This window comes from Callorhinus ursinus, unplaced genomic scaffold, assembly GCF_003265705.2.
Source record: "Callorhinus ursinus isolate GAN/ISIS: 27379988/994484 unplaced genomic scaffold, GSC_fseal_2.0 scaffold1, whole genome shotgun sequence".
In the NCBI taxonomy this organism is placed as follows: Eukaryota; Metazoa; Chordata; class Mammalia; order Carnivora; family Otariidae; genus Callorhinus; species Callorhinus ursinus.
Window position 1 is genome coordinate 93,687,866 of NW_027397063.1, and position 18,344 is coordinate 93,706,209.

An 18,344-nucleotide genomic window follows, 5' to 3' on the forward strand; every position below is an offset into this window, starting at 1 on the left:
TTTATTTAAGAGAGATACAGAGTAGGGAAGGGGCAGAGGGAGACGGAAGCAAGCAGACTCCCCTCTGAGCAGGGAGCTGGATCCCAGGACCCCAAGATCATGACCTGAGCTGAAATCAAGGGTCAGATGTGTAACCACTGAGCCACCCAGGCACCCCTTAAATGTTTTTAGATGAATAATTTTACTGTACAAGAGTAGTGCTGAATATAGACTGTCCTATTAAAATTACAATTTGAAGTATTTAAGATTTATTCCTACAGACCATTAAATCCCCATTCACATTTATAATGACTAAAACGGAATATTCGTGTTGAAAAGCAAATGCAAGTAAGTGTTCACTTCTCTAGGGAAGTCATAGGTTTGTGGACATAATGTGCAATGGATAACTCGTCTTTGGTTTAGCAACTAAGACACATAGATTATCTGTCAGCTGCTCGACCCTGGAGCAGAACAAGGAGGGCAATAATGATGGACAGTATGGTAAAGAACGTGAGTCTCAGAAATACAGACTACTGCTATGGTGACTTTCACTTTGTACCAATTAGAAAAAGGCACCCTTTCCAAGTGATTGTGCCTAGCTTGGGGAGCAGACAGTTCGTTTTTACATTAGAAATGGTATCTCTCTATCTGGTATCATTGTACAATAAACATTTTACATAATTATTTGTAGTAGCCCGACTTACCATCAGGAGCCCTGTGCCCAGTAACAGACAAGAACTCCCTTCTCTTCTAGGAATGGAGGAAAGTAGGTCTCATTTTTAACAGATTCAGCTACCAAAACCTTCCCTCATTCTAGACAAGTTGGAGGCAGCTAAGGCTCCATTAAATTGAGTCTTAGTCTCATTAAACAGAGAAAGGGGGAAAAAAACATTCTCCAGAAAGACCAAGTGATCAAACTTTATAGATTTGTTTTTCAGGTTAGTTATTATATCTTCACTTTTTAAGCACAGCTTTTCATAGCACAGACTTCAACTTTATTGAAAGAATATCAATTAATCAATATGCATAATTTTTCTCTATATGAATACTTAAAGTGCTTCATAGGGAGGACCTATAACTATAAAAGAAAGCTATAAAAGGTACTGTAGCGCCATTAACTATGTTTTAAATGATGGCTTCCTTTGTTTATTTAAGCTTTACCTTTGAAGATTCATATTTAAAATAGATTATAACTAGCTATCACCAAAGCTTGGGCTTAACTTAAGGTTGACTAAGAGAACAACGTATGAAGCAGCCTTCTAGAATGGAAACAGAAGACCATCATTTACTCAAACTAAACATACCAACTCAATATTATAAACAAATGGAAAAATAATATTTTACACCTTAAAATTAACAACTGTTTACACATTAGGAAATTATTTTAATTCTAAAAAAAAGTGCTTCAGTATAAAGAGAAATTTTCAAACACACACACATCACTACATATTTATCCTAAAATTAAGCCTTTGGTACTTTAAAGTAAAATAAAACCTAAACCATTTTTGCGAATGGCTATGTTAATGCCACTGTAAATTCTATGCAAGCCGTTCATGAGCTAACAGGCAAAATGTTAGAGATTCTCTGTAATGGGTCAGAGATTCTGCCAGCAAAGAAGGGGAGTGGATGAGAAAGGCTGTTTGTGAGTCACCACCTGCTCTGACTTCTGACCCCAATTTTTTTTAACTGTAGGACTTCCTTAGACAATTATAAGATCTACCTAGCAAGATTTCCAGCATAGAGTTTTCAACAATACCACATGTCACAGGGACACAATTGTCAAAAGTCAAATGAGAAACTCCAAGTCCTACTGAGCAACATGAGAAGACCAGGCACTGGTCCCCTAACAATGCTATCCACACATCATTGCCCAAATTATGAGATTCATGGAGTTTAAACTGATAGCACAGGGTTTGGAGACAGATAGCTCTAAATCAGAATCCCAGTTTCAAATTCTAGTTTCACCACCTATGAGCTACAAGAGACTTTAGGTAAATTATTTAACTTCTCAGTGCCTAATTTCCACATATATATAGTACCTACCTCAAACACTGTTATGATAATTAGATAATATACATAAAGTACTTAAACACTGCTTGGAAATAGTATACATGTTCAATAAATGTCAGCCATTATTATTATTATTATTACTATTATTATCAATAATGGTGGTTTCTTTATTTCTCCTCTGATCCAGAAACCCCACTTCTGGAAATCCACCCTGAAGAAATAATCAAAACTATAGCAGAAACACAAAAATTGTTATTATTTCAAAAATAATAATTATTATTATAATGTTATTTACAATGGTAAAAAGTTAATGTTACCTAAATATATACCAATTAGAAAGCAATTGAGTTATTTATCAAATAGCCATTCAGTAAAATATTAATCTATCACTAAGAAATACATTAGAAATATATTAAAGAATTATGGAGCAAAATGACTTCATGTTTATAGGCTTATAAAAAGCGAAAAAAGCCAAGATTTTAAAACTATATGTACATCATTATAATAATGTAAAAATATATTTAAAATGCATTTTTAAATAAAAGATGAGCAAGTAATACACCAAAATCATAAGAGTGGATGTGACAAGAGGATGAGATTTTGAGTGATTTTTTTTCTTTTCTTTTCTATACTATCATGTAGTTGTATCAGTTTTATAATTTTAAAGTCAATCTATTTTTAAATATGTTTAACTTGCTACAGATATATCCACTAAATAGGATTCTTCAAATGGAATTAAAAGTTAAACCACAAAAATATATTACTGAAGTGGTTAAAGTTCAAAATAGAAATTAAGAATAATCAAATATTTCAAATATTAGCACTCAAAATAAAAATACTACTTTTTTGAGTTTTTCAAGTATTTTTGTATTGAGGTATAGTGGACATACAATATTATATTAGTTTCAGGCATATGAGACAATGATTTGATATTTATACATATTGAGAAATGGTCACCACATATTGAGAAATTAAAGTCTAGTTAATATCTGTTACCACACATGGTTACAGAATTCTTTTTTCTTGTGATGAAAACTTTTAAGATTTCCTCTCAGCAACTTTCAAATACACAATACAACAGTATTAACTATAGTCACCACACTGTACATTATATCCCCATGACTTATTTATTTTATAACTGGAATTTTTTACCTTTTGACTCTTTTCATCCATTTTGCCCATGCCTCACCCCTGCCTCTGGCAATCACCAATCTACTCTCTGTATCTTTGAGCTTGGTTTTGTGACCAGTAATGACTCAAGTACCCCAACTGGTGAATTATTTACTTTTTAAACTGAGCTAGAAGGAATTCAGGTTTATTACTATAATGTCCTCATTTACCTGCATTAGAAATGGGGGTGGGATTTCTGCTAGACCACTGAGAACTGCCCATAACTCTGGGTTCCCTATGAAGGTATGTGACACAGGAAATCTTAGCTGCCACAGAAGTCACAGTGGAAAGCTGTTCCAAACCAGTGTTCTTCAAAGAGTGGCATCACTAGATGTACCTCCTACCTGGGAAGGGAGTAAGCAGCCTGGCCAACAATTAAATTTTAAAAGCCACTTTTTTGTTCATTAAAAAGCAAGGGGAGAGGGATAGAGAGAGTCTAGAGACAGTCACAGACTAGGAGAAGAACCTTATAAAAATCATTCTACTCTTTTAAAAATAAAATAAAATAAAATAAAAAATAAAAATCATTTTACTCCATCACAACAGAGATGGCTTCTTAGCAGATTGGAGGCCAAAAACTTCATTTAATGATTTTCCATTCACAGTGCTGATATGAAGTTTCTTTTTTAAATAAATATACTTAATTTAAAAAAACAGTCAAGCTAAAAAATATTATTGACTATCAAAACACAGAGGTGACTCAAAAATGAAAAAAAATAAGTTATTGGCTTCTAAAATGATAACAGTTGGGGAAAGCCTGCTCTAAACACATGGGCTAACTGCATTTTTTCCAACTGTGCCTGCATTTTACTTCTTCCATAACATTTTCTTCTTCCTTCAACCTGTAATGTCATCTTCTCATCCTCCCTCCACCTAATCTCTGTCTCCTGAAATGCTAGGATATAAAAAGCCAGCTCCTTTTCAAATTTATCCAAGACTCCCCAAGCTCCCTCAGTCAGGCTATCACACTCTTGTAGTTGGCCCGACCCCACCTCATAGCTCTGCTATTAAGAAGCTCATCTCTCCAAGTGGATGGAATGCTCCCTGAGGGCAGAGAATGCACTGATTCCTCTTTAGGCATCACAGAAAACATAATGCGGTTTTCCACCTGTGTCAGACTCTACAGAAAATGTTGGTTTAATTGAACTGAATTCCTAAACAATCTGTTCAGAAGATGCACCAAGGTCAGCAGTCATAATCCTACAATCACCTACAAATAGGTTCCTAGGCCTGGGAGAGGGGGGCTGACTAAGAAGGAAACTACCCTTTTTTGGCAGAAATGTCAATGTGTAATTTTAAACCAAAGTAATCTGAGTTTTCTCTTAAATCAAAAGGCATTTGTCCACATTAAATCCACAGGCCTCTTGTAACCTTGGTAATGTGGGATTTCAACATTTACTAATAGCAGCTATAATGTCTGAAAAGCAGATCATTCATCGTGCCACTCATTATTTAATTATTCAGAACTGTATCTTATTTCAGAAAGGATCCAATGAAACTTACATAAATACATACACCACAACAAGATAAAATGACATTATCTCAGAAGAGAAAGAAAATAATAAAACAAAGGAAAACTGAATGTAGGAAAGATAAGCTGTCCTGCGAGTGAGATTTATATACCAAATCAATGTATTCCATAAAATTCTGCACATTTGTTAGAGGTAGGTCAGAAGGCTTGGCTCTAACACTTCTAGTATCCAACAAACACAGGATGATCCAGCTAGTCACATGATTCAATCCTTAAGCTAAAAACACAAAGCTATCAGAGAACTGTCTTTCCCTTGGTCCTCATAAAAAGGATACTATATAATGCAACAAATAAAGTCCTCGAGGACATCTTTGCCGTTGATTTCTCAGAAAACTGGGAAGACCATTCCTCCTAACATCCCTCATAGGCAAATGATGGCACACGGTCAATAAATGCAAATGATGGAAAAGATGACAATCAGGCCAAGGAAGGGGTCCAGGTACACAGCTCCCCGCAAGTCTAGATTTATCAGAAACAGATTTTATTCTACCTGAACTAACCTAAAATCGAGAGGCTTCATGTATCCACTTATCTTTAAAATTATAAACAAAACTTGATGCACATGTCCATTCTTCTTGGGCTATGTCTGTCGTTTCATAACATCCTCAAAGTTAAGAACCATTAATCTAAAGAACTAGACTATATGTATCCTTCAGGGAACCTTCCATAAGCAGTTTCTCCTCTGAACTTCTGAGAAGTGCTGAGCCTCAAGACTGCAGTCCCCAACAAGCATCTGAAGTACAACTTCTCTGATGCCAAGTGTGGAACTCTAAGCTTAACCACTGGCCAAGCTATGTGTCAACTGTATGATACAATGACCTTTAATACAGTAATGATGAAGCACATAGCAATCTGTTTTTCCAGATAGGTCTAAGCCATGAACATTGACAAAGTTGCCTCAAAGGACTGGTGATATTTCTTCTACATAATATAAAAAGTAAAAGAAGCAAACAAAAAAACACCCACCTTTTGCTGGTAGATAAAAACTGGAGATAAGCACACACACACAAAAACATTTTCCTAGATAAACATTATTTTTTAATTTTAAAAATAACCTTTCCACATCACTTGGTATAATTTGAGCTATTTTTTTTACCTTTTTGTTGTTTTAATCTTTTTTAAATCTTTTATTATACAGAAAAACAATCACTGCCATCGCTTTAGACAAACACACACACACACACACACACACACACACAGAATCAACCATCTATCTACTCACAGTATCATGAGAATGTCTCAAGGGCCCAACAGCATCAAGTGAGGAAGCTGGCCTATAAGAACACTGAGACAAAGCTCTTTAAGATGTCATTCATGTAGAAGTCACAGCTATCCAGAGTCTGGTCCTCAGCATAAGAAGTCCAGAGATAAATCTTTGTCAAAAATACACAATTGAATAGACTAAAGAGTACCAACTCATGCTAAGAGGCTGAAGTGGGAATCAGAACACCAACTTATTAATCAATCATAGAGAATATTCCTTTCCATTAACCAGAAAATTTGCACCAGAAGCCAGGATGCTGCTTCTTCCCCAATGCTGATACCTGAAATCCCAAATTAGTAATCAGTTTACCATAAGTTAGAACAAAGAGGTATAAAGTTTGAAATTATCCATATCCAACACATGCCTTTCTAGTGATCAAAACTGTGGCTTTCACATGTAGAGTCTCTCTTCCTAGGATATTGTTGCCCTAACAATGCAGACTTCTCGGTCTCTAAGCTTTCTTTTCCACATCCTTCCACGTTCATTAAGTATTTCTCTAGATACGGTAAAATACAACTGATAGAGGTGTACCTTATGTGCATTATTATCCCTATTTTTCAGATTAATAACTCCCAGATAAAGTTGACTAAGCAACTTGTCCATGGTCACAGCTAATATAAGGCAGAGCAGAGATTCAAAGCCAGATCTCAAACCAAAACCTGTGCCTTTAACTTGCAGTAAATAATGTCTTCAAAGTGTCTTTCCCTGGGCCTCCCACCTCCCAGTACAATTTAAATGCCCCTACTCAGTGTTCCCATAACACCCTAAGCACATCATGACTGTAATTTTTGTTATACAGATCTTTCTCACTACACTGAAACTTTGCGAGGACAGGAAGCCTATCTCATTCACCTTTGTATCCCTAGTGTGCTATCTATCGAGGTAAACATGCAAATTAACTTGTCCAGTGGTTTAATATAAAAATTACCAAACTGAAGGCCTTGAACTAACCTAGGAAGGTCACATCTTAAGCCCATCAACAAATACCTCATCTAAAAAATGGGATGAAATGTATATATACAAGTTGGCTTAGCTCCTTTCTACATTTAAAAAGCAGTACCATTGTAGATGGGCCCTCATTTTTTATAGACTATCTTATTAGTTTGAATTAGTAGAAATGAAATTAAAGTCCTCATTTATCTTCTGTACACAACATATACAAATAATAGGGAGCTCAGAAAAAGCTTCCTCTTTTCTGAAAGGAGACAACTATCATCTATACCAAAATCAAACAGTGGCACCCTCCTCTGGTGAATGTTACAGGAGCTAAAACAACACAAAAGACAACAATTAGATGGTGGGGTTTTCTTTGAATGAATGAAAAAGCAAGAAAGAAAATACCTAATATTATTTGTTATTATCACATTCCCAATAGCAACTAAAGAACTACCTTTTACATTACTTTTCTTATTTTGCCTTAAAACAAAGCCAAGATGAATGAATGGGCTACATACTATAGGAGATTATAGATAGAACAATTACTCTATTTTTAAGGAGGGTACCTATACATGTAAAATTCTTCTGTTTAAATAAAAACATTTATCATGTCCCTTTTCTGGATGATACATTTACCAGAAGATAGTACTGGAAATTCTTCAACCTGAAATCTGTTTAGGTCCACAACTTCCAGGTTGTAGAATATCAACTTAAAAGAAAATTTAAAATACTCATTCACTTACACGTGCAGCCTCAAAATATATCAGTACAGCACACCCAAGCAAGCACAACCCAAAGTTTCACAACATTAATATTACATCTGGACCTTTAAATTAAAAATAAAGCTGTGCTTTCTAAGACCAGAAGCAGATTAACAGCGGCCCAATTTTAATTTAAAAATATATAATAAATAGAAGCTTTATTAAATGATTTAAAACAGTCTAGGCGAAGCACATAAAATGAAAATATAGACATTCTGATCAAACCAAGAAAAGAACTTAGTCTTTATACTGGGAATATTATCATTCAAATATGTTTTTACCCAAGCACAGAGCATCTCTTCCCTCAATTAATTTCAGGTCTTTCACCTATCCTGTGACCAAGGGGAAAGGAACCCCACCCTACACAAAAAGCTACAAAATTACAACCAGTAAAAAAACCTTCCTTTGAAACCAACATTTTGAAAGACAGAACAGAGGGCTAGGGTGGATGGAAAATAGCAAAAATTGATTTCAATTCTACCAAATAAATTTTCCAACTAAGTTTGTCATTCCTGGCAAAGTTGGTTTAAGGCTGATAGATAGAGTACCTGGGAAAGATTAGCAGGGTGGTGGGTGAAGTGACTTTGTATCAAAGACAGAATGCAAATAAAATAACCAATTGAAAGTTTTCTCAATGTTCACCCAAAACAAAGGCCAAAAAAAAAGCAAATCATGACCTGCTGACATCCCCTACAGCCCACCAGAGACCAGAGGGCCAAAATGAGAGTTGGAGGGAAAGTTGGATGAGGGTACAGAGCACGGGGAGTGGGGTGGGGTGGGGGACTCATGAAGAGGGGGTGGCAAAGGGGGCAGAGGGAATATGAGTAAAAAAGTATCCTGCAAAAAAAAAAAAGTATGCAGCATTGAAACTCTTACAAACTGCCAATTGAGAGAGATAGGGTGGCTGACTGATGCACCTGGGAGAACGGCGCTGGAGCCACATTTGCCACTCACTTCCCCTGGGCCAATGCCAAGGACAAGAGCCAACCTTCGCCCCTACCTCCAGGAAATCTGAGCCCCTGCGCAGATATGCGGCAGAGGGACCCGAACCGGCCTCCAACATCATCTTTTGCCCCAGATGAACCCCAAATAAAGGAGTTTAGAAGCAGGGAGATGCCTGCGCACCAAGCCGGCCAGGGCGCCCGGGCGAGATCTGGGCACCGCCGCCTCTGCGGTCATTGCCGCCTCTGCAAAGGCCAGAGGCATCCCGGTCCCATGCCACGATCCAGCTAAAAGCAGGCGACCAGTGAGGCGCCACTGTTAACTTGCAAAGTTAATGGAGTTGGGAAGAAGCGAAGAGCTGCCCTTCGGGTTCTTCCTCTAGGAGAATGGGATGGGAAGGAGTCACAGCTTCCTTCATCTTCAATGAGCCCTCACTAACTCGGCTCTGCAGATTTTGTCTCTTTTCCCTAAAGAGAATCAAAGGTATTTTCTTTCTTCTTTGTGCCTAGCTTAGCCTCAAACCCTAGAACAGGAGCGCTGAGGCCCTGGGCCAAAGTTCACAGCAGAAAGCATAAACGCTCCCCGAAAAACTAGCACAGTCATTTGCTGGGTTCTGGTCTCGGGAAACCTCAAATTATGAGGCACAAAATAGATTGTGGACGACCCTCCCTCCCCCAAATTGGCCACTGAGACCAAGAGGTCTGGATCCAGCAGTATTTTTTAGCAAGCTGAACCACATTTGGATCTAGTGTCTTTGTCCAGCCGGGCACCAGGTCATCACCACGCCCCTCGCACCCAGTTCCTACCCCGCTGCTCACACATCCTCTTGTTTACGCACACCCACACAAACAAAACCCCAGAAAACTCCTACCTCACCCCCGTGTCCGTCAAAGATCCCGAAAATGGACGGGTGCGTCTTGTTGGCTAGGTCCGTAAGAACTTCAAATCGGTCCTCCATGTGGTCTCTCCGGCCCTGGATGGAATACACAGCCACGTTGTGGCTCTTAAACTCCCAGGTCTTGGAAAACTCGGCCTCTAGGACGTCGAGCCCCCCGAGCCGATCGTTCTGCATGATCTCGGCCACCTTGCCCTTCACCATCTTCACGGCGTCCCGGCTGGACTTGACGATGGTCTTCACCTCGTCCGTGTGGAAGAAGTAACTCCACAGTGCCAAGCTGATGCACAGCAGGAAGAGCGTCTCGGGTCTCAGCAAGAAGTAGCGCATGATGCGACCCAGCAGAGACAGCAAAGTCATGGTATCCTCTATCATTTATTATCGCTACAGCCCCAACCACCAGCAGCGACGCGCGCCCCGAAGGCTCGCCGGGTCCCGGAGCACTGCGGGAACAGCCCGCGGGGAGGGAGGAGGAGCAGCAGCCGAGGGATGGGGGAGGAGACTCGCGGAGCCGGGCAGGAGGCGGACGAGCAGGCTGCTCCCAGCCCGCACGGCGAACACAGGCAGTTTCCCTTTTGTCTCCCGGCCTTGGCGGCAAGGAGGCCCGCGCCTTGCGCACCGGCGCCTGTGCCCGCGGACCGCGCCGCCTCCCCTCCACGCGCCCCTTTGTGAGGCGGCGGCCGAGACGGCAGCGGTGGCAGCAAAGCAGCAGCCGCGGGTGCCCGAGCTGGGCTAGAGGAATCAAGTTAAAGTTGCGCCGGGCGAGTCTACGGTGGTGGGCGGGGAAATTCGGGGGCGCTAGCCCCCGCGCGGCCCCTCCGCGGGTGCCCCCTCGCCGCTCTGGGGAGAGATCAGCAGCAGGTGAGGAGGCGCGGGGCGCGAGAGCCCAGCGGGCAAGGGATGCACGTCCCCTGGGTCGCCGCGGCAGGGGAGCGCAGAGCCTGCCGAGCGCTCCGATTCCTTCAGACACCCCGGGAAGCCCCAGAGAATAAAAGTTTTGCGGGAGCCTGGGCAGAGGCGGGGGTACGCGGAGCCCGGCGACGCAGCACGATCGGCGCTGAGCCGCAGGCTGCTGGCGGGCTCAGCCAGCCTCTCCCCGGTACCTCCCTGCTCCGCTCGGCACCGCTCGGCTCGCTCGCGCGCTCCTTCCTCTCGCCCCCGCTCGCGCTCGCCCCGCCCCGCGCGCGCTCGCCCCGCCCCGTCCCTCCCCTGGAGCTTGGACTTCAGGCCCGAGGTGCTCGCGCGGAGCTGTCAAAGGCTGAGGCAGCTCCGCGGAGGCTGGAGCGCTCGCCGCTCCGGGCCGTTCAGACGAACCGAGGGGGAGAAAAGGGGTGCGTCCGCTGCCCAGGTCGAGTAGATGGCCTTTCCTCCCTCCTGTGCGGGCTCCCAGGACAAAATAATACTAGTCCTGGTCGTCTGAACGCTGGTTTTCTCGAGAGCTATTGTCGCCGGCTGGAAAGCAAAGTGCCGCACGTGAGCGTTCCCCCCTCCGGCTGGCAGCACTGTAGTGCGGTCCCCGCCTCGCCTGGCATAAGGCAAGCGAGAAGGGACGCACTTCTCCAGGCTCGCAAAGCGAGGCGGAGAGGATCCGACCGTTGGGTTCTGTGACAGAGGCCTGCCGGGATCTCAAGAGAGGCGGAGAGCGAGGCTGAGGCCTAGAACCTTTCTCGCGACGAGAAAAGACCCTCCCGACGACAGCAGGATGTGAGGACTCGGAGCCCCAGGGAAGTGAGCTCTGAGGATAACCTCGGGAGGGGCGAGGATGGGCTGGCCTCCCTGAGGGCTGCGGCCGCCCTTGGAGCAGAGGACTAACCGCGAAGGCCTTCGGTGGTGGCCACCCTTCGGCGGAGAGACTCGGAGCCTCCTAGTGGAGCCCCGGGGCGCTCCCGACCCCGCCGCGGGGCGAGACCTGTGCCTGGGCTGTTCGAGTTTCAGGATCCTTTTGAAGCTCCAAACTCGAGGCCTCCTTCCACCTGCTCAGTCATCGCAGGAGAAAGTGCGGTCGGGGCGGGAGTCTCTCGATGAGCGGAAGTGAAGGGCCGCAGAGAAGAGTACGGGCTTCCCGAAACCATCAAGGATAACTTGTTGAAATACGGGCAGGTGTCAATGGCCTTGAAGATTTGGGGGAAATGAACAATGTACAAATCAGCTAAAAATACAGAAAGAAGTGAGCTTTAAGGGAAAATAGTCATTCTCCCTACCCCTGTCCAGGAAGAAAAGTGCTGATCTGCAACTTCCAGTCCGCTAGACTGGAGAGTAGAGGCTGCCTGATCCAAGCCCAGGCAGTGTCTGTGTCCCCAAGCATTCCTGCCTTGGTATGATCCCGACTACGTTTTTAATAAATAAATAAATAGAGAGATAGATAGATAGATAGATAGATAGATAGATAGATAGATAGGAATAAAATACTGGAAGGAATACACCAAAATATTCAGTGTGTTTAACTACAGTAGTAGATGATATGTGGTTTTCATGTTCTGCCTTGGACTTTTGTGTGCTTTCTACAACTTTTCCAAAATATTTACAAAAAGCATAGACTGCCATCATAACCAAAGAAAGAAAGAAAGAAAACTTTGACATTTAAATGACATATACAGTATGTTCTCAATTACATAAGCATGCATAGAAAAGACAGGAAGGAAATAACGAAGAACTGTTAACAGTATGTTGTTGGTTTTTGTCTTTTTGTTTGTTTGTTTGTTTTTTGAGAGAAAGAGAGAGAGCATGGAGGGCGAGGGTGAAAGGGAGAAGCCAACTTCCTGCTGAGCAGGGAGCCCAATGCAGGACTCTATCCCGGGACTCCAGGATCATGACCTGAGCCGAAGGCAGTCGCTTAACCAAATGAGCCACCCAGGCGCCCCAACAGTATGTTGTTTTTGACAACTAAGATATGGTCCCCTATTTTGTTTTGCACTTTTTGGTATATTCCATCTGATGAATAAACAGTTTTGAAATAAATTAAGTCATTCTGTTCAAAAGTCATAAGTCATGAGATTCCAAAATGAGATAATGAGTTTAAAAAGCCTTTAGGAACTATAGAGCAAAAGTAATACATTAGTGTTGTCATGAAGATATGCGTTTACATTATTTCTTACTGTAAATTAGCAAATGGCTTTTGGGTGCATTATCAGAACCTTTCTCTGAGGCAAAGTCACCTTCCAGATAAGTTGATCAAGATTCCAGAACTACAAGTCTAACCAGGCCCTGGAGCCGAAGTAAAATTCCAAACCTAGGGGCCCAACCAGCCTGTCCACAACATTACTGTATTGATGATAGCAGCAGATACTCATGAGAGGCATGACTTGTGTTTCTTCCATACCTAAATAAAGAAGAGAAAGGACCATACTGGTTTCCTTAGAAGTTAAATAGCAAAAGGAGGTCTTGACTTGATTAATAAATCTAGATACCCTGTGGATTCTGTGGAGATAAGCTTTGACATTTACATCTAAATTGTTAATTTTTGTGAAAAATCAATAAAGTGATTTTTCAAGCACACCCTATAGGCATTTTCTCATTTTTTTTAAGAAATTCATATCGTTTACATAGTAACTTTTAAAGGCCTATTAAAGCGTTTTGTTAGAGGTCACTGTGAATGTTAATGTATTTGAGAAAAAGACCTTCCTCTAATGACAAACTAACATTTGCATATTCCTAGACATTATACAGGTTTTTCATGTATATCAATTTATTTCCATTCCCATAACAATCCTAGGAGGAAGATAAAAGAGCTATTATCTCTGTTATAAATATGAGGAAAATGAGGCACAAAGATGTTAATTGAATACCACAATTCAGTATAAGAAGTTGGAAACTCAACTCAGTTCTTCTGACCACCAATTCAATCCTCTTAGCATCCATTGATTGCCCAGTGATACTGAGATGATTAGTCTAATTTTTATGCTTCTCTAGTAACATTTCAGTGGCTCTTTGTTGCAGAAATCTGAGAAAGAGTACACAGGCTCTTATCCCACAGTTCTGACTTTAACCTTTGACTTTAGCATTGTCAGCACTGCACTGTTAAGTACCTCACCCACAGAGAATATGTGCTGGGCAGTGGACAAGTACAAGTAAACTGTCCTTCATCTCTACATAAAAGTCAAAAAGATTTGTTGCTAGAGTAAAATACTATCTGAATTTCACAGAAAGAGTACCAAAGACTGTGCCTTGTGCAAATACTATACCATTACAGGTGACACAGTAATGAACCAAGAGCTAATTGCAATCCTAGGTTTTCATGAAATACAGTAATAGTAATAAATATTTACCAGGTAATTACCATTTTTAACTCTGCAGTGAACTCATGTCAGCCTTGCAAGAATATAAAGAACAAAAAATAAAGCTTTTAGAAGTAATATATTCTCAGAAAAAACTTCAGAATTGTAGCTTTTAGGTTTAAGAAATCTTTAAAACAGAGTTTGATAACATATCTATTTTCTGTATGATGTCATTCTATGATGTCCTCATTTCTTTTTTTTTGCCACTTATAACAAAGTTGTAAAAATTAAGTAAAATGACTTATCAGCTCTGACTGATGAATGTAATAAAGAATCCCTGAAATAATTTTAAATTATCTTCTATACATGTAGAAATTCTCTGCACATTTTTCTATTTCCCAATTACAAATTTGATTTGTATTCTATATTGTTTATATATATTTGTATTCTATAGCATTCATATTTGTATTCTGTATTGTTCCTGCCTTCTGCGTACAAATATATACCGAGTATTGAGTAGTATTCTTTTACTAATATTCTATCAATATACATCTATATTTTTAAACTATACATACAAAAGGGTGCATGAAGCACAACAACCATGAGTACTACACCTATGAACCCATCATCCCACCTAAAAACCAAACTGTGACCGATCTCTGTACCAGCCTAGGAGTTTCTTTCCCTATCCCACTTCCCTCCTTGTCCTCCGCAGGTAACCGCTATCATGAATTCTGTGTTTTACCATCCCCTTGTCTTTTTAAAAAATAACGTCATCATATATGTCTGCATCCCTAAGTAATATATTTTTTTAGTTTTGCTTGGTTTTAAGCTTTTTATAAAACAGGTATCTTACTGTGTGTAGTCCTCTGGTATTTTTTTTTTTTTTTACTTAATACTGATTTCTAGATCCTTCCATTACATATAGTTCATTTTCACTGCTATGTGATATTCTACTGTGTGACTATTCTACAATTTATCTATCTTCCTTCTGTAGACATTTAAGTAGCCAGTTTTTTGCTGTTATGATCAATGATTTCATGACTAATTTTTGTACTATCTCTTGGGACATGTGTGTAAAACTTTCTCTACAATATATACCCAGCAGTGAAATTACTGGGTAGTTGGGAATGAAAATGTTCAACTTTACAATTTGGGGCCAAATTATTTTTGAAAATACATTGTTCTCATTTACACTCCCACCAACAGTGTGATCAAAGCTCTTTCATAAAAAGGACCATTACTATAAATTCTATCCTAAATGTGATTTTCAACATTGGTCTTTAAGTAAATGATCGTGACTATTAACCCATATTTAACCTTCAGTGCTTTTCATAAAACCTTCTTAGATGTACAATTCAATAATAAAGCTTCAGTTTTAAATGCACTTTAAGTGGAAATGAATCTGTTTTAGATTCATTTATTGAATGAAAATAAATTCATCCTTTTAAGTAAGTATATCAATCTGGACTTGTAATTTTAATATCTCAATTGTGTGTCAAATGGAAAACTAATCTGACAGACACCAATCATGTTACGGTGTAATACGATTTTATTTCACTGGACTCCAAGAACACAGGGTCTTTTTCTATAACCCATGTTTTTGTATTAATTACAAAGATGTATCAAGGAGACCTCTTTTCTGAATAAGATTTTTATATCATTGCAAGTCTATGTACATGAACCACACTTATCCTAAGAATTCTTCATCTAATTACCCTAGGCTTCTCTATGATAATCTTCAAACAAGCTTCCAAAGTTATAAAGTTAATCTAAAGCATTACCTAAATTTTTATCCTAATTAACACACATCAACATTCTAGCTACTTTATAATGTGAAACATTATGAATAGTTGAATAATCTTGCTTAAAACCCCTAAATGACTTCTCAGTGCTCTTAAAATAAAGGCACAAGTCTTAGCTATGGCCTTCTTGTCCTTCTCAGCCTTATGCCATGGCACCTGCTCCCTCAGCCCATCCACTTCAGCCACATTTGCCTTCTTACAGTTCCTATAAAGCGTCAACCTCACTTTTGAGTCAGGACCTTTATTCATGCAGTTCCATTTAGCTGGTATGCTCACTTTTCCCAAGCCCACTCTTCCATCCACACCTCCTAGTTACCTATCATCCCTCAGATCTCAGCTCTATATCACTCCCTCAAGAGCTCTTCCTGACTCAACAATCGAAATGAGGTCCCTCTTCTCTCTGTCATGGCAACCTGTACTTTACTTCAGAGTGCTCATCAAAGTTGTACATATATATTTTGTGTGATTTTATGAAGTTAATGCCTGCTCCCCACCCTGAGTCTCACTATAGTTTATATGCTCCATGAGAGCAGGAACCATTTCTGTTTTGCTCTCCAATGTACCTGCAGCACCTAACACAATGCCTGGCATAGTAAGCACTATAAATATTTGCTCATGAATGAATGAAGGTAGTTATTCTAAAATCATTATTTCAGCCCCACTCAAATTCTGTCTACTATTGCTGGTAATAAGTGAAACTAATCTCTGTGCCTTTGAATCCTGGATAGCAATAAAAAAGAAAAGTCAAAGAACAACTCACCGGGCGCCTGGGTGGCTCAGTTGGTTAAGCAACTGCCTTCGGCTCAGGTCATGATCCTGGAGTCCCAGGATCAAGTCCCACATCAGGCTCCCTGCTCAGCGGGGGGTCTGTTTCTCCCTCTGACCCTCTTCCTTCTCATGCTCTCTGTCTTTCATTCTCTCTCTCTCAAGTAAATAAATAAAATCTTTAAAAAAAAGAATTTCTAAAAAAAAAAAAGAACAACTCACCCATGGATAGTTAAAAATTGATTTTACTAACAGACCAAATGTTAAAGGCCATTCAGGGTTGTTTTGTTTACATTGCTGTTCTTCTTAAGATCATACTTTCATTATGACACAGGGAAATTCTTTGCAAGAACATTTTTACAAAATGAGTGTCCTTTGTCCATTTTTCTACTAGGATATTTGTCTTTTTTCTTTTGAAGTGTAAAAGTTTTTTTTTTTATCCTAAGGCTATTATTCAAGCTGTAAATATTTTTCCCATCTTATCATTTACCTTTCCATTGTCTATGATGCTTTGAAATATAAGGAGCTTTGTTTCTGGTCTTGTTGCTTATATTTTATTTTTATAAAATCAATTCTTTTTTTTAATAATCTGTGCCTTTTATATCGTGCTTAGAGTGGACAAGCAAGCTTTTTATTCCTCCATGCACACCAGAATCTCCAATGCACTCAGGGTACATTTATCCAGCTGTTTTTCCTACCATTCCCAATACACTGTACAGTATAACTCATTAGCAAACAAAGGTGCTAATTGAGAAGGGCAAGCTATATAGAATAGTTTATGTGAAGTGCCCATACACCAAATGTAGGCTACTAGTTTCCAAACTTTAGAATAATTGTACAAATTTTGAAGTGATTAATCTCCACCAGTAAATATTTTTAAGGACAAAAGTCATTTAGTTGAATGTTTGCGTTTGCCAGTGTATTTAGTTTTATTTCAATACATTATGCTTATCACTTGTGGTACACATAGGTTAAAATGATGATTTGCAATAGGATATTTTAAATTGGTAAACAGACGGTGGTATAGTTTTATTTTCTTTACAAAATATAAATTTGCATACCACATAAAAGGAAGTGGTAGCTTTGTCTAATGGCAAGGAAGTGAGTTAGATAATCTCATTTGTCCAAATCAATTTATTATGTCTTGATAGCATACCACGCTAGGCACCAACATTTCCTCCACTTTGCCCCTAGTGTGTGCTAATCTCTGCTCTGGACAGGTTATGCTTTTTTGTGAGAAAAAATGATATACTATCTTAGCCCAGGTCCCCAAGAAAACAGAGCCCGAGGCAACACTAATATGCGATCTCTTCATTTGTGGGGGTGCAATACCAAGAAGTAAAGTGAAGGGGAAAGGGAAATGAATCCAGAAAAGAGGGCAAGATATACAAGGTGGTACATTATTGCTGGCCACAACTACACCAGAAAACACAGCTGGGTGCTCACTCCGTGACATTCATCTCTCAAGAAACTACACAGAAACATTGCATCTCAGAACAGTTCATGGTGGGGGTAGGGGGAGAAGTATTTGCCTGCTTCTTCACATCTACTCTTTTATTGGTCAAATTTTATCCGAAGGGGCACTAACTCCCCCATACTCCCCAGCTGTTACTCAGCCCTCTGGGCAGCTGTTAGACTTGCCAAAGCCCATGTTGGCCAAGGGGGCTTCCTCTGAGTGAGGTGAAGACCAAGAGAGAGTCAGCAAGAATCAGAGAAAAAACCAGGACACTCTTGCCTGCATACCTGGAGCCTCATCACTGGTCAGACCAGTGCATGTCATGCGTACTAAACAATCTTGCAGCCCATGGTGCCTCAGGAGTGACAGTGAGGCCCCAGGGAGGCAGATGAGAGGGATGTGGGCTGAGGCGTGAGGTGAGGTGCTAATGAGTTGTGCTGTGAGCATGGGGGACTAGTAACAACCATTGCAGAGAGCCCAACTGCCGACTAGTAAAATGCCATGACAACACAACTTCCAAGGTAAGCTCCTTGAGAGCCTTCCTCCAATAATGATCATAATCTCCTCTCTGCGGCCCATGAGAATGTGGTTCATGTCAGGCAATCTTCCCAGGGAT

At 40.4% G+C, this 18,344-nt stretch overlaps 1 protein-coding gene and 1 pseudogene across 1 annotated transcript in view; one reads left to right on the forward strand and one right to left on the reverse strand.

Annotated features, from left to right (window-relative positions):
* Positions 1-9,863, reverse strand: part of PPM1L (protein phosphatase, Mg2+/Mn2+ dependent 1L) — a 290,579-nt gene extending 280,716 nt beyond the window's left edge. Inside the window, exon 1 of the mRNA XM_025879490.2 lies at positions 9,465-9,863. Within this exon, the coding sequence (XP_025735275.1) occupies positions 9,465-9,863 (399 nt within the window). The remainder of the gene's footprint in view (positions 1-9,464) is intronic.
* A 525-nt stretch (positions 9,864-10,388) lies between these two features.
* Positions 10,389-16,273, forward strand: LOC112819937 (uncharacterized; annotated as a pseudogene).
* Positions 16,274-18,344: the final 2,071 nt, after the last annotated feature.